At 35.8% G+C, this 20261-nt stretch overlaps 1 protein-coding gene across 4 annotated transcripts in view; it reads right to left on the bottom strand.

Annotated features, from left to right (window-relative positions):
• The window catches only part of VTI1A (vesicle transport through interaction with t-SNAREs 1A), a 272754-nt gene that overhangs the window by 207849 nt on the left and 44644 nt on the right, over positions 1-20261 (bottom strand). For 2 of the 4 annotated variants that reach the window (XM_075504539.1, XM_075504537.1), the window contains exons 4-5: positions 8510-8587; positions 2175-2195 (exon numbers count right to left, since the gene is read on the bottom strand). In XM_075504539.1, coding sequence (XP_075360654.1) covers positions 2175-2195; positions 8510-8587 — 99 coding nt within the window. The remainder of the gene's footprint in view (positions 1-2174; positions 2196-8509; positions 8588-20261) is intronic. The other 2 variants (XM_075504538.1, XM_075504540.1) reach the window with 1 other exon arrangement.

The raw sequence follows: 20261 nt of genomic DNA on the forward strand, positions 1-20261 counted from the left end.
AAAAGACAGAGCGACACAGCCTCCATGGAAGCCTGTGTACGGCAAGTATGCTAGAATAGAGCCCTGTAATGAGAGGAAGCGCAGGTTTTATTAACAAACAGTATGGCAAACCACAATTTCTTTTAAGATCAGTTCATACCTCCTTAGGAGAACTATAATTGGGGATGCCTTGATGTTTCACTATGTGACGAGTTAAGAATTATGCCTGAGTCACTGTACTAGCCTTCATTTAAACTTTAATGTGCATTTTTGTATTGGGTATAAAAACACCATTGCAATTACAACCTATTCAACACATAGTGGGTACCTAAGTGCAGAGAACAGAATGCTAACAATTGTTTTTTAGATTATTTCTCTCTCTACCTGTACAATTTTGATCTAGACAAAATAATAAATCTCTTTATTTAGTTCTATTTGCTGCTGCTCTCACAATACGCAGAGAGAGGAAAAAGTAACTTATGAGGCTAGCAAAGTAAAGCAAAAAAGAAAATCACCAGAAGCAATGTCAAAATTTTTTAGGTGGCTAACAAAGAGGATTTATAAGCTCCAAAAGGTATGACTGAGTTCAGTATAGCTCCCAAGTTGCAGCCCTTTGCAATAACATCCTGAATTTTCTTATTTGCCTTCATAGCTGTTTCAAAAAGAAGAGCAGTTAAGTAGCAGCTTTGTTCTTTACATCTGATTAAATTTTCAGGGTAAATTTACAAATTAGGAATCTTTATGTTTATAAAACTATAATCTATGTTTGCAAGCAAAAATGATCCTACTACATTCTTTTACAAAAGCACAGGAGCAGACGTGCAGGTGTTGTTAAAGGGATAAGCAAATGAACCTTGTTCTTCTGAAAAATCTCAGAAATCAGGCTATACAAACCCTTGCAACAATATTGTCATCTGTTTAAATACTGGCACTATTGGGGAGGGGAGCTCAGCAGTGGTGGGAGGGCTTTTATGTGGTTACATGTTTATTTTGTTTAATTTTTTTTGTTAACTGTTTTACTCTGTAGCTTTAACATATTAAAATCAGCTCCACAAGAAGAGGGGAAAATAAAGCATTCAGGGAACTAGTGAAAGAATCTTTATATCACAAATATCTTACTGTTTTTAAGAATTCTCAGTAATTGTCCTTAATCTGGTTACTTTACAGTTCTTTGTCATCACCATTTCTAAAACTTACAAATCCTTTCCTGCAGAGCTCAGTATTCATTACTGATACGTCTGGGCACACATGTCTCAAAAAGAAGATACCAGACAAGTATGTGATGTTAAAATACTCGTGCTTCTAAATATATTTATTCAAATACTTCACTGGTTCAAACTCTCCGTACAAAACCCTTCAGAAATCTGACCTATAAGTAATCTTGACTTTACTGAGACCTTCTTTTTGGCGGCTCTCGGGAAATAATAAAAAAAAGCAGTTCAGATACCTGCTTTGCTACAGCAGTAAATAACAGAGGAGATTAATTTCAGAAAATATACTGAAACATTTGAGGAACTGACCATTAAAACAGGCTTCTCTCTCTAAATATTTATGAGTCATTTTATAACTGGAAGAAAGGTGTTCTGGAATACTGATCTCTAGTGTTATACCTACAGATCTACAGCAGTCACAAATAAATAATAAATATTGATATATGTGCGTACGTCTACCTGTACTGTATTTTCAGTGCGTATACAATATCCAGTATAATACATAAGCTACTCAAATACCTCACACCAAACTCAAAACATTGTGAAATACTGTGTAATTTTTACAGTGTTTCAGCACAGGTTTTTACCAAAGCAACGCTTTCACTTTCAATACCAGTGTATAAATGTATTTACCCTATCAAAGATTTTGTGATGCAAACATGATTATTACTGTACCTGATTTGATCATGGTATTCTAGCAGAGATCAAATAGTAGGGTTTTTTTTTCTCTTCTTTTTCTAGTGCCTTTAAAAAAATTTCCACTATCAAAGAATGTTAATTTCTAAGGTTTGATCTAGAGATTCCTATGTAAGTATACAATTATTAAGGAAAAAGAGGCACAACAGTGAATATTTTAAAGCAATGTAATCAATATTTTTGCTTTGTGTAGATTTCCCTGCAACAATGAACAAAAAGATCTACTTCAGATTTAGAAACTCAGCTTTAAAGGGAAAGCTAGACAACAAAAAGCAAGAAAGTACTCACCTCTTCACGTAATTTTATCAACTGCAACATGAACGCACAAAAAAGATAAAAAGGAAAGAAATGGCAGGAAAGAAAGATCAGTTGTGTGACAGGATACAGAATTAACATTGACAATTTATCTGTTTACATGTTTAGCATTTAAAAATCACAGACAAACACATTAAAAGAACCTAAACATAGACTACATGCAGAGTTTTTTGAACGAATAAAGATCACTTTCTCACACTGTCACATTAAACAAAGAGAATAGTGTGAAATTCTCTTTTAAACCACATCTAAGACACCATCATGAAATAAAGGGGAATGACTTCATAGAAGTCGATATTATAAAGAAAAAAACAAGTTTACTATTCCTCTCTTCGAAGATTGTACAGCTGAAGTGGTTTTGTATATACAAGTTTTCAGAATGTTTTCTGTATATTTTAGTTGTGACAACTTATTTCTTATTTTACTAGCAGATCTAACTTATTAATAGATGACTGCATCTTTATAGCATGTAACCAGTATTTCGATTTTTATATACCTGAGTTCTAATGTAACTATATTATCTAATTTTATTATTGAACCTCATCTAGAGGGTTTTTCCAGTTAAAAAAATATGAAGCAGCTTAGTTAAATGGCTCAGAATTATGATTTATTGCATAGCATATTTAAAACCAGACAAAGGAATAGGGGACAACATGAAACATATTTCCCTCAGAAAAGACCTATTCCAGGTTCTTAATCCTAGACCACGACACAGTGTGTGTATATATATACACACATAGTGTGCCTGTGTATACTTATATAGTATATCCATTTATATTTATCCATTTATGCCTGTAAATCAACACAATCTAACGCTGTTAATAATATTGCTCTGGCTGGTTTACTATAAAACTAAATAAAACCCCAGTCTGATTATCAAGCTGTGTTGTAATACGCTCTCCCCTTAGAGAGACAGAGAAATTATTTGTACTGGAACAAAACATATAATTACTCACAACAAATGTCTGCATAAGAGTGGCTCTTTATAAAAAATTACAGTTCCTCACCGATTCCAGTTGAATTCGAAATTACAACAGCTACATCATTATCTCAGTTTATGCTGATACTTCACCTACAGTTTCATAACACTCATTTTCAACACGTGTGTAAGCTGAGAATGTTTACTACTAATAAAGTCTCGCCAGCATGAAGGAAACAAAAGAACCTCCATTATTCTCTATTGTTTCATATGGCTCATCTAAAACTGAATGTACGCCTCACCCTGTTCCCAAAACGGACAGCGAGGCTCTAACTAGATGTAATTAGGAGGGCTACTACCACACGGACTTAAACTGAAACGGCTCCTCAGTACGTAGCTAAAGGAACTTTGCTAGAATTTGGTATAAAGAAAACGGCATTGTCCGCCAAACCGGCGCTTAAATTCAAGTGCTTGGCCTATCATAAATTGCTCTCTTTCTCCAGATCTTCCCCCCCTTTTTTCCCCAAAAAGGCAAACATTAAGGCTCTTTAGAAAGAGACGATCTGGGAGTTGATCACATAGCTATCTTTTCTTTCTGAGGCCACCATTCTTCAGTTGACTATGATACTTAAAGGGCCAAAGTTTAAAACTACTCTCCCGCAATAGAGCCCGTTTGGGCATGCCACCCTGCTATAATCAATGAGAGTTTTAAAATGCTGCACATTTGTTTTTTCAATAGGTCCCAAACAAAAATGTTCTATCTTGTTTGTGCTGCATGGCTGAATTTAAGCTCTGCATGGGATTTGCAGCTAAGCTAAGTAATGGGAGAGGGTTTGGGTTTTTTTTTTTTTTTAACATTGGCTGAAAAGATATTCATTCAAATTAACAAAAGATGTATTTTTCCCCCATTTAACAATGCTCTTGATGAAAATGTGTTACCTTTACTTCTCTATTTTGAAACATTTTTATTATGCTCACCGCTCAACTGTAAACAGCGTTAAGCGTGTGCAGCCACCATTTTATGTTATGATAATCAGCATATTTTTGAAACAAAGATTTTTTTTATTTTTTTTTTTCCAATACAGAATTCGATACAAGACGTAATCTGTTCCTTTGTAGGCTAAAAAAAAATATCTGGTTTACGCTGGTTTGAACCAGCGGAATCTCTTGTGGCTAAGCCTTCTGCTGTGACTAAAATCAAAACTGTGCCGCAGAGAGCAAGGGAGCTAGATGGGATGTGTGCCTGTGTGTGTGTGTGCGCGCGCGCGCGCGTGTGTCTGAGGCACGTCACGTGACACAGAAAACTACCGAATTTTTTTTAAAAAGCTGATAACGCTACCGCCGTCTCTGTCCGCATACAGATAACGAATAAATGCTGAACTCTATTAAACGCCCTTTACACATTATCGTGGGTCGAACACACAATTTTCTGAACTTATGATGACAGTCTATTTATTTTGCTATAAACCCTCGGCATGTAACGAACAGATTTGTGTCTGGTAATGATCTGCTCTGCCAGGGCTATATGAAATGATACCGACCTTCTTTAGATCTTGGGGAATTAAATTGACCAACTTCACCCCCTGGTCTGTAGCTGAAGTTTGACACACTTTATGCACAGCAAGCCCAAATCTAATATTATCAGAACTTTGTAGTCAGAAATTAAGTAGCCACAAAATATTTGTTCACCACAAATCACATATACAGTGTATGTGTATATGGACACGCAATTTAACCTCATGCAAATTTATTCAAATTTGTTATTAATGAACCTAGTTGCAAAAGAGAAAGGAATACTATTATATTTCAAGGAAGTTGGTAATACTGTACCTGACACTATTTTGGTCGAGAAGGATTTCTGATTTAACCCAACATAGACTTTCTAAAAAGCATATGAATCTCCACATAAAACAGTTTTATGATTATTAAAGTGAAGCCACAACTTTAAGTAGTGTATCATTGCACTGGAAAGCTCAAAACTTCCAGGGGATTTGATAAACATTGGTGGCCAGAATGACAAATAAGACTTGAAAGTAACAGAGCCCATTTAAAGACCTCTCCTGGAAAATAAGTAACAACCCAATGCACACAGTAGGTTTTTGGTTTTGGGGTTGTGAGCTGGGGTTTTTTTGATGGGAGAAGGGATGTCTCCTGATTCTCAACCCCTGTATGTGCCTCATCTGAGTACATTCACCTGATTCAAATTAAGAATAAATTAATGTATACTAAGCAATGACTTTACTAAACCCTAAATGCATTAAGAGCATTATGTCACTATTTATCTCATTAAAAAAAGATGCATTTATTTAAAAAAAAAGCTTTGAATAGAAAGCTTTCTTATATAGAAACAAGAAGTTTCTATATGTTTTATCTGGTAAAATTAGTTAAATCTTGGTATAATCATTATAAGGCCACAGTATTCTAAGTTGTTGTCATGTACACATGATGAGAGCTACTTATGGGAGACATTTAGTTAAAAAGAAGACAACAAAAGACCCATCACAATTTGCTACTTCTTCAATCTGTTCTTTGTACTTCAATCTTTCTTCTTGGGACAACAACTGGAAACTCACACCTACAACCCTATTCGTTACAGTTTATAACTTGGCTGTGTTTTGCTGTAACTGCACCTTTGAAACTCAACTCAAAAAATACAAGTTGAATAAAGAACGGATCCAAATTGTGCCCCATTCATTTCTAGCTACTTAATATGGTTGCACTAGCCAGTATACATCAAGTTCCTTTTAGTCTTCTCCCTCCACCAAAAACGTTTTGCAAATGTTTATCATGATGACAAAGACCATACCTAAAATGTACAGCTCATATCTCTTGTTTGCTTTGTGTAACACCCCAGTCTAACCAGATATTCAGCATTTCTACTGGCAGATTTTACCAATATTTCTGGATTGGTACAGGAGCAATTCTGAGCTGGGAACTTTTTTTAACTCCTTCGTCAGAAGAGGAATCCCTCCTCTCCTCTCCCCTTTCAAAGTTTGGTGACTGAATTGGGGAAAAAAAACCCCACCACCTTTCAGTTTAACTAATTCAACCTAACGCTAATTGATTGATGAGTGAAAGTCCCACAATATGAGGGTGAGGGTCAGTCCATCTACCTATATTTATTTCCATCAGACAAAATTAAAGCAAGAATTTGAAACATCTTCAAATATTTTATATGGCTGTAAGTTATACCTGAGTGTCCTTTCGTCATCTAGTTCAAGCTTTCTATTGATACAATAATGTGTAGAAGTGAAAGTGTATTAGACCTGGGGTTACTGAGTTAAATCCGTTGAGATAACATGTTCACTATATGGTAAGTACCCAAACCTTACACCTGATTTGGATAGCTGCATGTTCTGATAAGCTGAACATCAGGCTGAAGTTCTTGCACTAACTGCTTGTACCCATAACGACATGTATATAAGATAAGTACAAATATAAATAATGATATTTCATAAGAAAAAGACTGTAATATTGATTATTGGAACAACACAATAAATAGTATTTTTTAAAATACTGGCATTCACATATTTAAAAGAAGTTAGTTGACTCCTTTATGGTGATATTTCATAACATTTTTCAAGGAAGAAAAGAAAGAAATTCAGAACTTTCAAAGGTATGGGGGTAACAATTTCAAGTTGGCTTACTACATAAACCCCTTTACCACCCAAAATTTTCTTCCATTTAAGAAGTGCTCATTTGGAAGAAAAAACTCATGTTGACAAATGGTCGAAAGTATCATTTGGTTCCTTGAGATCAGACCATGTTTCTTCCATCAAGTTTAGAAAAAAGATCATAACTTGCAAAAAGTGCACGTGACCCAGTTATTTAACCATTCCTTAAAAAGTGAAAATAAAATATTTTATCTCATCCCTACACATAAGATATTCTGTTATAAGTAAAGCTTCTTATCACAATTGCCCTTTTATGTCTGAATTCACACAATTTTTTCTTGAAATGTAAAAATAGCAGCACCTTAAAAGAAATCAAATGAGAATCTTAACACTTTCACAGGCAGACTGTGAAACTCTTTTCCCTGAAATCATCCTTTCCATAAACTCATTATTTAGGGATAAAAACCCCTCGTTATTTTATTTGAATTTTGGAATCTCCCCTTGCTATGATATATAACTGTGAAGATTAATATCTTTTAAATTTAACCCTTCACATAGATATTACAGCTGCTGTACACTACAGAGTCTACAGATATATTGTATCCTGTGTATAATTTCATTAATGTATGTATTAAAGCCTATTACAGAGTTTAAAACTTACACAGCACATTTAAAATACTGTATAAGATTAAGGCTTAAGGGGTCTGTGTTTTAAAATTCATTGTACTGGGATAAGTCTCCAAGTCTTTCTTTTTTCCAGTCCTTAGTGGAACTGAGCTTATATTGAGGGCAGAAGATACTAAAAATTTCAGAACATGGTTCTGTTCTGTTTCCTTATTTAATATTGCATTTATCAAGTAACCATTTAAACAAGCTTCACTTTCACTACCAAAATAATTTAAATTCTAACTGGTCAGAAGAGAAAATCTGGTATTTAAGAAAACTTTCAACTAACTTTTAACTCATAATGCACAACCTTGACTACAGCTGATATGATTTTCAAAAAGAAAAGAAGCATTCTGTTTTCAGACAGAGCTTGTCAAACAAGTTTCAGCACCAAAAGAAATATTAACAGGTGGGTCAAAGTCCCGTGAATATAATGATGCCTTTATAATTTTCAGTAGTCTTGTAGGATCCTCACTGTAGTGTCCAGAACAACAATACGGGTACAAGATTTTTAAAAAGCCTCAGGATTATCAAGCTTTCCTTCATTAAAAGAGATGGATAGCACTCTGCATTCTACTACAACATGCATTATGAAAGCATGCTTTATTAGTACAACTTGTGGTTTTGGTACAAGGAGAGAAAATCTGTTTAGGGAAGGAATCACACAAGGAAACTGAGTGGGGTACTACCTAATTCTGAGAGCGCACTTTCATTTGTTTTGCCTGCCAGTGTTGATTTAATTATACTGCATTATTATCAAAGCTGCATTATGTACTTTTTTTATTCCTTTTACATGTGTTTGAGGTGAAGACCTTGGCTTTGTCGGCAAACAGCGCGTTTCAAGTTATTTCTTAAGTACTAAATAATAAAGAAAAGAGAAGAAAAGATTTTTTTTAAGATAGCAGACAGTGATCACAAGTTAAAGGGTTAAATGTAAGATCTCCAAGAAACATTTTGAAGTTGATTAAGACCCCAGCTTTGCATTAAACAGTATCACTTCCACATGAGTTGTTGCTAATGCTGTTAAGGAGCAGCTTGAGAAGCCCAGTGTGCCAGTGACCTCCTTCACCCTCCAGCCACCCACTAGGGCTTCTTGATTAGCATCCTACCTGGTTCTCTGAGGAATTCCCGTCATCCCCTAGGAGCTCATTCCGCACCTCATCACTGTAGGCGATCCGTGACCTTTTCTGTAAAACAAAAAGAAAAAAGGGTTAGGAAGTAAAGCTCCGAAGCCATTGGTATCAAGGCTGATCATCTTAAACCTCGAGAGCCCCCTAATGGATACCTATTTGATTAAAAAAAAATAAATCTGCAAGTAAAAGTTATTAAAAAGTTCAACTGCTGTATTTTGACAAATCTGCATGGCAAAACCTTAGCATTTCTAAGACAGTCACATCCTCAACTTCTCAGCAATCAAAGCAGCTTCAGTGAAGCTCAAGGTACATAATGTGTGATCCCAGTTCTGATAATCAGGTAACCTTGACAAGTGATATACACTATCAGAAGCACTGAAGAAACGCATGTGTAGGAACCAAATGTATTTTTCTGAAGAACACTTGCTAGCTGGACACAGAACCCAGAGTAACTCTGCAGTGATGCTATTAAACAGGAAAGGAAGACTGAGCTTTTTCCACATTAAAAAAAAAAAAAAAAAAAAAACCAAAAAACCAAACAAAACCAAACAAACAAACAAAAAAAACCAAACTAAACCAAACCAAAAACCTGAACAACACACATTTGACAAAAGTGGTTGAACTTAAAGATGTAGAAAATTAGCAAGTGTTTCCTCCGCTGCTAAGGCTATGAAGGCCTACAAGGAAAGGACCAGAAATCAAAGGGCAAAAGAAAGCAGAGAAAACAGCAGTACGAGGGAACACTGGTTTACAGCAGTTCATGGAAACACCACGAAACTGAGACAGTCATTCATTAGATCATTATGACAGACAGTCGTTATTCACAGTTTATGAGTACCAGATTTGCTCGTGAACTGACCATCATATTGATTCTAAACTAGATCCAAGGTAGCACAACAAGAATCCAAGATTACCAAGATAGCACAACATTCAATGGAATAACGGGGAAGCCCATAAAGAGAACATCAGCCCAGCTTTCAATTTCTTTGTTGGCCAAATAACAGGCCCTTAGTTGGTTAATATTCCTACTTTCACCATTGAAAGAGAGAAAGGATTTTTAACATATTGCCTATAATCCTTTTATATTTGAGTGCAGTTATGATCAGTTTTACACTTCATCAGAGGAAGAAACCCAAGAGTAGCAAGAACTAAGCTGTAGGGCCTTCCTTTATTCATGGGAGTTTCCCTCACACTCTGCCAGGGTAGTCACTACCAGTAGGAACTCAGCAAAACCAAATCCCTCCTTAAACCTTCCCTAATTAGGCAATGATGCCAAAAAACGTGCTTGGATCTGGGGCGCAAGAAACAACCCACTAGAAATTATACTGAGCACAGGGACATTCATTACCTTTGTGACAAAGAAGTTTGGAAGTGGGTCACCCCTTACGCTAGGAACCCAGCAGTGGAGTAAGCCCTGTATTGGTCATCTCACAGCAACACATTTTAGCTTTTTATCCTGTGCAGTTCACCCTTTATTACCATCGTCATCATTACAATGCTTACCAATTTGTGATTCAGTTGCTCATGTTCAGATCTAGATTATATACTAAAGCTACAGATGTACATAGCAAGGACAAAGCATACCATGGACCTACTACAAGAGCTGAATTGTGCCAAATCTTTTGGAGATCTCAGCTGTCACAGTTTCATACTAACCAAGCTAAAGTAGTCTACAGCATTAAAGGAAATGAGAACCTTTAAACAGGCTGTGGTATCAGAGCTGCCTGTTTAAATTATTCATTTCATCACTATGGGGGACTAAAACACTCCACAGTATGCAAGAATATCATATGGAGATAGGTTTTGTTTTTCTCTTTTTTCACCAAAAGCCAACAAATTGGCATAGATTGCTCAATTATATTATTTTCCTATTTTTATTTGATACACATCAAACAAGGAAGGAAATTACAAATATATACCAATAAATATCTAATCTTCTTTTCTGATTAAGATTCAATCTTCCCATTTGAGGTCTAGTAGTTCAACTGTACAGTCTCTCCCAATTTCACAAAATGACTCAGCCCCATTGATTCTGTTAGTGTTGAATGCATTTATCATTATTAGACTGAGATGAGGAGCATGATGCTTCATAAGCTTGTTCTCCAGTGAACAAGTTGCCTAATTGTATGTAGAGGCTGAGGTTACATATCATTTCTTTGAAAGATTTAACTGGCTGATATTCTCATTCATAAGAGCCTGCATGGAAGAAAGAAAAAAGAATATTCTTCACGGGGAAAAAAATAAATGTTAATTTCAATACAATTTTTAGAGGCCCTTTATAATCCTTTATATCAGCACCACTGAACTTAATAAATATATTTGTACCATTGTTCTTTTATTGCAATAATCTGTCATGATCTGAAAATCAGCAATTATATTAAAAGAAATAACCCTTTGACTACAATTAGGTATAACTCTTTGCCATAATCAATAAATAATTTGATACTACTTTTGATCACAGTTTCACTACCAAATGAATCAATAATATAAAAGGAAAGGCTTTTGATCTAAAGTGTTCGTTTGTTCTTTCAGGATTTGTCCAAAATATCAATATCTCAAATTACTATTCTTATATTTATATAAAGTAATATTGGCTAACACTTTTAGATGTGGCTATCAAAATTAGTTCGGTTCATACAAACTCAATAATTAAATAATTTTTAGATTTTTTTTTTTTTTTAAAGTTCATAACTATCAGCTGTTTATAAATATGTACTTTAGCCAAATGCAAGAATGATAGTTTGAGCTGGAAATGTCACACACTCTGCTACAGTTTGAAGGAACCCAATTCATAATGCATTTTATAAATAGTTAATGACTTCTATACATAAGCTAACCAGGCAAATCAAGAAATTGTCAACATTTTTAGTCTTAGTTGTCAGTTACCACTGTCTACTGGTACTTTATATGTGTGTTTCTAGAAAAGACAGAAGCTTTACAGAGTTTGTAATCCAAGGCATTTCTGGGCAGCTCAATATAGGTTTAAGAGGTTCTATGTGCAGTTTTTTGTCTGTAAAGGTCTGTCATATATAGAAGTTTTCCTTGTATTTTGTATTTTCTTGTATCTAGCTAGACAAAAAGTCTAAGCACACAAATATTTTTAACTCAGTGTACAAGTTTGCGTTCAAATGTAGTATGCACATGAACACACAACGACACAAAAGGGTTAAGCTACTTTCTACAAGAACTTCAAGACAGAGAAAGTTTCAGGGGCTGTTTTAAATGTACTACAGTACCTAGACCTTCCGACAAGGAAGAATTTCTGATTCCAGGCAGATCTCTCTCGGTTTATGAACAGGATTTTTGCATACTGATTGGGTGATTTTCTTAAAGCCCTGTTCAAACAGATACACTTGCTCAGTTCTGTCTGGCAATTTGGCTTTAAACAATCTGTCTACTTGACCCAAGCTTTAACATTTCCCAATAGAACTGAATGTGTTCATGGGCAAGCACGGCTAAATTAGAATTGAAATGAATTAACTCAGCTTAAACTAATTGAGATCTGTGATCTGCAGTACCACCCCCCTGTATGATTCTACATGTGAAGTAGGGTACATGTAACCAGACTGTAAGAATTCTGCTATACTACTAATCTGAGCATAACAATGAAGTTCGTCTATTACTAAAGCATATGAGAAGTTAATTTCCATGGCCTACACATGGCAAAGCAATTGCTTAAATTGCCTCACCTGGGAATTTAATACAATGTTATCATCAGACCAGCCACACTGTAAATAGATTTATAATGCTTTCCATGTGCTAGGCTAGGTTGCATATGAATTAAGTAATGATCTGGTATTACAATACAATCAGCTAGTTCCCACACCTGGCAGACAGGATATTTTGCTAAATTACTACCTATACAGATACACCACAACATAAAAACAGAAAAGGCAATGGGAAGAGAAACAATCTACATGGTGTATGACCGATTTTTACATGGTAACCAAATAAGATGTAGATAGAAAGAGGTATCCAAAATAATCCGTTTCCAACATCTGCACAACAGAACGCATACTTATTCACTTCTATTCAATTTTGGCCTAATTTTCCGCATTCTATACTTTAATTACTCATCCACATTCTGAAATGTTCCCATTAGCGAAGGCCAGAACTAGCCAATGCCCCCTCACTCCAATGCACTTTCAGCAATCAGCCAAATAATTGATATAAAGTATTGCACATTTTCATACCTGAACTAAAGAATAGTGTTCCTCCTCCTAAATGCTAAGCAGCCCCCTGAACAGACAAGCAAACCTAGGTGCATTTCAGACAAAAGACCCAACAAATCCTTTCGTCCCAGCCTCTCCATTTTTCATGCTCAATGTTTTAAGAACAGATTAAACAGATTTTTTTGGTGAAATATGCGTAAACAAACAAAAAGGTTTATTTATTCACAAACATCTGTTTCCATATAAAATTCATTAGAATTTACTAGTATATACAAATGGTTTAAAAAAAATCTTCAGGCATCTGTTTCAGAGTTTGGCCCTGCTCTAGATGTAAATAATTACTCGAGATTAGCATAACCAGAAATAATTTGTAGGAATAAATTAGATTTTATTTTGTATTCTTTGAGAGTAGTCAGTTTTGCCATTGCTCTTGCTAAAAGCAAGGTGAAAAAAGTGACCTGATCCTCAAATGGACTGCTAAATACTGCAGAATTTACACTTTCATCTCTGCCTTTTGGAATAGACACTTTGGAATAGTATTTTTTGCTGAGCAGAAATGGAAAAGATACAGTTTAGCAAATCTAGAAGAAAAATAAGTGATCCTACTTAACAATCTTGAAGCTTATATTTAAACAGCAACACAAAAACACTTCTGCAGGAGATAAAATAATTGAAATTACTTAAGAAATTGTGTTCAAACTTCAGTTTTCAAAACTTCTACATTTCTCTGTAAAGGTGATCCAGGAACAATAGACTAGACACTTCAGACTGCAATTCAAAAGGGGTTTTCCTGTTCCTAAGTAGCTTAGTTTTTATCGATTGTGTGAGAAGCAGGAAAACGATTACATAGTGCTAATATACAGCCTGATGCAATGCTGGACGTTCAAGCACTTCCTTACGAAAATAAAAAAAACAAAGCTGATACATTTCTGTCCAAAAGGAAATAAAAACTGTCCTACAAATCCTATGAAACTTCTGATTGAAAGAATCAATTCAACAGTACACACTGGCTGGCAAAAGTCAATGTCTAAGCCACTCCCAATCTTGCCTGCCCTCCCTGCACGCACACAAAAAAGATTGCAGGCAACTCTGAAAGAGAAATGCACAACTTAAAACCTGTATTCTCCCACTTCACCAAATGTCGTCGGCTTCCTACAACAGCAGAGAGAAATCAAACTTCAAGTGCTAATGTGAAATTAATGCAGAGATACTATCACCCATTTTAAGTAGAAGTCACAGGTCTATAAATCTTCTTTTCAATAATCATCATCAAACACACTTTTAGTTTCATTATGGGGTGAGGGCAGGGAGGAAGGTCAAGCAAACCCCCATGAGGACACAACACATTGTATTATGTTGGTCGTGAAAAATGCAGCTTCTGCCCACAAAACTACTTCCATCGCAAACTCATGAGCAGTGGACCGTGCATGTCACCAACATGGCTGATGCTTAAACACCCTGCTAGATTGCACGTGCTGTAGGTAGGGAAGAAAACAGGTGACCTGTGAGAGAATTGTAACTCATCATTTCTGTGAATTTAAGAAGTAACAGAGGATGATTTCTATTGTGCAAAAGACATTGGTATTTAGAAAAACAGCTTATATTTACCTGAGCTCTGCCTTTTAAACGTAATAACCTAGAAAAGGAAAGGTTTTTCAAAATTCAAAGGTCTGGAAATAACTGACCTCTCCCCCTTCTATTTTGAGAGGATGCTTGAAAATTCACTACCATCGCTTCAAATTTAACAAGACCACATCTACAGAAGAGTAATATAATGAAATACAAGAGTTATAAACCCAAGCATGGAAAACTTTAGATAAGCATTGCTTGGGCTTGCATAGTACTCTCCAAACATAACAATGAATAACTCCCCTTAGCCTAGTGTTTGTATCATTTTTTTTTTTTTTAATTATAACTTCTTATCTTTTTGCTTGTTTGAATTACCACACCCTATTACCAAATCTTGGTCCCTATGTATACACTGCTTCATTCTTTCATCAGAATTCAGTTTCTCCAAGGCGCTTTCAACCTAGGGCTGTCCTGCACAACAGTTTGCCTTTTTACTCTTGTGCCATAATCTCAAAAAAATATGCCAGGCATCAGCTGACGCATGAAGGGTGACGGAGTATTTCTGCAAATTTAACTGTAACCTCTCTGTAGGCCAACATAGTGACATCTGCCTTTTGCACTGCTGACTTGCAGCTATTCTGCTGTCTACTGTTACCTATGTCTGCTAGTCTGTTCCTGTAATATGTTTTTCAGTACTCGAATTTCAGTATTTCATATAACTCCTTTCTATTGATTCCTCCAAAGGACCATTACTATACTATCATATTTCATTGTAAAACCTACCTTTACACATCTACTTAGCTGGCTAAGTTAACCAACTTGCCTATTCAGTCAATGGAAATTCCTCTAAATTGTGCATGAGATCATTCGAGTCCACTCCTTCTCAGATTCACCTTCCAGAAAAGCCTAGTGCTTCCCTGTAACCTCACTGCATGTGTTCAAAGACCAGCCTGATAATCCAGCTCGCTAAATTAAAAGTTGGCTGCTGTTAGTGCCCTTTGCCTTGGTATGTATAGCAAACATTGGCATATATTTGCCTAATTTGTTGACAAAGGTTTTGCAACTTGAAGACCCTTATTTACCACAGTCATTTCAATCAGCAATGCTGGAAGAAAAGGCAAGAACAAAGTTAGAGAGGGGAGAACACCCTCTCTCCCTACCTCAGATGACAGTTTGAAAATAAAGATACCTCAGCTATAAGACCACACCTGAAACAGGTTCAAAGTAATCCACAACTTGACTATTTATTTGGCTGTAGGGGGTTTAAGTGGGATGAATTCTGTTATTTATAGCATAGGTCCGCACTTGGACTTGGAGGCAAAAGGGACATGTCTAGACTGTGGTATCAACAAAAAATTTGGATGCAAAGAATAGGAACAGCCAAAATTAAGCTGCTATTGTTGACAGATAAGTTGATCCTCAACTCATGTTCAGGCTAATCTGCAGAAATGTTTAAGGATGTCAGTATGATCACTTAAGACAATTCAGTCTCCATATCAAATCCTAGAAGACTCTCACCCTAAAGCGGATTTTAAAAAGTTACATCAGGCATTGGAAGTCAGTCACTAATGTCATATAGGCTGCTATTCTTCTCCAGAAGTCTCTGCTAGATATCAATAACTTCAATTTAAAGATCAGCAAAACTAGGCTACAAAAACAGGCCTATTTTGAGTATGGTTTAACTACAGCAGATCTTTGCACTCAGAACTGGCATATGCACATAATAAGTGTATGTGTAAGAGCTACAAGTTTCTCTGCAAAATTACATTTTAGGGAAAATTGTTAAGGATAACAGTGGAATAGAGCACACCTAGTGTCTTTTTCCAGTACAACGACAAGCTTTTGTTTCTTTTATGAAATCTTGATTGGTCATCTCAACTCATCTCCTTGTTGTAATGACCAAACTATATATTATAGTGGTTTCTCTTCCTTTTTTTTTTTTTTTTTTTTTTTACTAAAAGCTTGCTTTCATTCCTTTTTCTCTTTTTTTTCCTTTTTTTTTAATAACGCCTATTACCACACAATTTCATTGAATCATTTATCCAACATATGCTATTTAGAGGACAAGGAGCAACTACACATCAGGATCATGTACTTCACACTGTCTTGTGGTCCAAAGACTTTATGCTGTGTGGTAGGTTCATAATTAACATAAAAGTTTGCTAAATCTTTGAGACGGAAGATAAACTCCAGTGTGTTGGATCAATAGACAGATGAACTGAGACAATGAAAATATGGAGCCATTTTCCTCTAAGGGGAGAAGTTTATACTATAAGGGCCATCCTTTAAAGAGAGCATTCCCAAAGCCAGCGAAGCAGGGAGAAAAAAAATCTTAAGGAGGCTTAAGAGTTTTTAACTAATTAGCTCACACCATGGTAAAGGATGATAAACATCTCAGATAATCCAAAACATGAAATGTTCATTAAAACATCTTTGTTTCAGCTGGCATTTCCATCTGGAGCCTGGGTTCCCGTTGCTAACAGTAACAAGAAATCTGCTGGTACTTTCCATCAGCTCCTTCCTTTTCCAGAAAGAAATGTCCAAGTGTTACTTCCTTCCTCCGTTTCTTACTTAATTGTCTTTATCAGCCTGTACCCGCACTCTCTGGCCAAGCACTATGGAGATCGGCAACTGTAATGAAAATCTATAATTGGGCTGAAGCAGTTGCCATTCTTGAATGCTACATCATCTTTTTCAGCTCTCCCACTCCCTGGATTTCTAACAGTAGGTAAAGCCTAGGAAAGCTGGTATTTTTTAGGCTTTTAGACTTTCCAGTTAAAAGTACAATTTTGCTACAGAGTTCAGGTCTATTAATAAATTACACATTTTGTCCACTGTGAACTCCAAGAGTAAAAAACAAAAGGAAGCCATAAAGACAACTCTCATTTCGGACACTTAGAATGAGGGCAAGGCAGATGAGTGAAATGTTTCCAAGGCAGCTGAGTTGTCCCACCTCCATTTGTGCCACTATGAGAGGGTCTATTTTAAACCAAAGAAACTTAAGCGGGCCTTTCCAAAAATACTTTTTAGTGCATAAAAAGCTATTTTTGGGCACTGTCCTTTTTTCACTGAGCATATGCACTCTCTCTCAGAGGCATCTTTCTACCCATATACCAATACATGTTTTTTAATTTCTGAAAATAATACATAGAATAAGAAAATTTCAGTTGAGCTCTAAAAATATTAATCATAGTAAGTATGGAAAACCCTATTCAATGAGAGTAGCAGAGGATAATTTCTGACTTCACCATTAAATACAAAATAAAATAGTGCTTGATGCAAAGAATAATTAAATAGAAAAACAGCGTAATTAAGGTGGCTTGCATACAAATATACCCACATCATGCTAATTCTGTGTATTTCAATGCAAGTATTTTGGACCATAAGCACATTAGCTCAAACTATTGATTAAGAAAAAGGAAAATGAAAAATACTTTGTGTATAACACAGCCCAGTCAAAACTGATTTTTGGATCTTACTGTCCATCCTTCTTGAATTTATTGGTTTTGCCCTGACATCATTTAGCTGGGATTCTTTTCCGTCCTTCTAGATCATGTGTACTTACACACAGACATATTGCATTGTCTGAAAAAGAGAAAAATTGTCTGAGTTTAGTAATTTTAGTAGTTAAGTGGTCACAATTGGGCTTTGAAGTTTGCAGCAGATTGAAGGAGGAGTAAATCTGTACCTTCACTGCTCCCCACCAGGCACTACTGGGACAGAACCAGTTGTTTCATGCTGTGTTAAATCAATAGCTAATATGATAAAATACTAGCCCGATGTTCAGACATGGCATTTTCTAGTTTTATCACAAGCTGATGATTAGCAGTTCTTGCTTTACACTACCTGAGGTAAAAGTCAATAGCTAATCCACTACCTATAATTTATCTAACTAAAGTCCTCCTCCTTTTTATACTGCCTCTGCATTTGAGTTCCTCAGTCTCCCCCACTCAGTGAAAATACTTATAAACAATATTAATTTCTTAAAGTGCATAAAATGGATGAAAAATCATTATTATTATTATTATTATGCACATATCCGTGTCAAAAATAGCCATGCCAACCCCTCCCTACTTGGTTTATTTCTTCAGAACTTAAGTCTTAAGCGTTGTAACACAGTGTAACAGAAAGGCAGTATATTTATACAAAATATTGGTATTTACAAAATATTTGGCATTTAAAGTGTCTTTCTGATAGACAGGCTTCAGCTAACTTGTTATTTTTCCCCTTACCTATAGCATAGTCAGAAATTCTGCCTCTAAGTGGACCAACATACAACAAAAAGAATAATGAGAAACACTGATACTGGCAGTAACTCATTTCCCAGTAAATATTGATGTCCAAACTCAAAAAATTCACTGAGTATTTCTGTTTTGTCCTTGTTCCTGTGTTGTCACCAACAATGCTTACACATTGCTATTGATCTTCTTTATAGCTGCCTAGGTTTTCACTGTCAAGACAATGTAGTGTGAACCTTAAGGAAAACCTCACCTTATGTAAGACTGCATAAAGACTGCCGTATCAGTCAAAGCTTCAATTAGTCCAGAACTTGTACTGCCTCCTACAGTGGCCATTAATGGATAACAAGGGGAAATCTCAAGGAACAGAGGAGGGATGGAATGATTCTCATTTCAGTAGACGCTGCCAGTTTCTGATGATCAGCAGTTCAGGGAGTTTAAGGTACATCTAAGATCTTCATACTTAATAAACCTTGATGGTTACTGCTTATATAATACTTCTTTTATTTAAACAGCAACTGAACAAGCATTCATGCACAAGAAGAAAGATGTTCAGATCTCAATATTAGGGCAAAGATTAAATTCAAAAGTTGTCTCACTTTTCATTTGAACAAAACTGAAGTGAAGCTCCAAAGAAGGAAGGTAACAATTAAAATATCAAAAGCAATTAATTTATATCACAGAATGTTGTAACATCTCTTCCATGGGGCACATATTGGCAATATGAATTTAATTCAGAGGTTCTCATCTTTACAGGGTAAACTCCACAGTCAGAGAAAGATTATCTAATGAATCACTTTCCAATTTCTGCTGATAGAGGTCATTTGCTCCCCCAATCTCTTAACAAACTACGGCAAATATTCAAATTACTCAGATTAGAAAAATAGAACTATACTCTACAGTCATATTATATCTCTGCTCAGCTCCTTTGAAGTGCAAGAAAGGCCCAGTACCATTTGACCAAACATCTGTCCCTCCACCCCACCAGCTGTTCTTGTATGGCACAGTTTAGAAACTTCTGGTATAACAAAGCTGTTAGCATCAAATAAAGATGATCTGATACAAAGAAAAACAAAGTTTGATAGCATATGGCAAACATAATATTTCCAACTCCAATTCATGAACCTGACATGCAAAACCAACACAGAAAGAATATAAGGAACGGAAGGAAAACAAATCCAAGTGTGTAACACATACCTGGATTTTTGATTCCTAAGCATTCAGGGACAGACCAAAATTTATGTAATAATCTCAGCTTAAAATTTCAACCTAAAAATGAACTCACACAAAGATAGAGAGAGTGATAGCAACCATTCTACTAAACTCTCAGGTGATGTATCCACCGTTCTTTTCCTTTCACTATCATTCATCAGTCTTACACCTTACACCTTTCACAGTTTGCATCTTCTTCCCCCAATTTATCACATGCTTTCTTCATACTTACCTCCTTCTATCACGAAGTGTGATGAAACATCACCTTTTGTTCCCTTTCCCACCACCCATTTTGCCATTCCGTACCGGTTCCCTCCCTCTGCTCAGATATTTGGGTCCTCTCTCAAGTCCCACGTAGGATCATAGGCCTTACAACAAACAAGAGCAGTCACCTTGAAGAGCACATGCTGCCATTTGTCCATTGTCGTTGTCCTCTGTTACTACAGGCAGCTTTATGGTTCTATAGGAGAATGGCAACCATTATAACAGGATCACAACAGTTTCAAAGACTTCTGAAGTAGCGGCCCCAGGGAAAAA

Source organism: Mycteria americana, chromosome 6 (assembly GCF_035582795.1).
Source record: "Mycteria americana isolate JAX WOST 10 ecotype Jacksonville Zoo and Gardens chromosome 6, USCA_MyAme_1.0, whole genome shotgun sequence".
Taxonomy (NCBI): Eukaryota; Metazoa; Chordata; class Aves; order Ciconiiformes; family Ciconiidae; genus Mycteria; species Mycteria americana.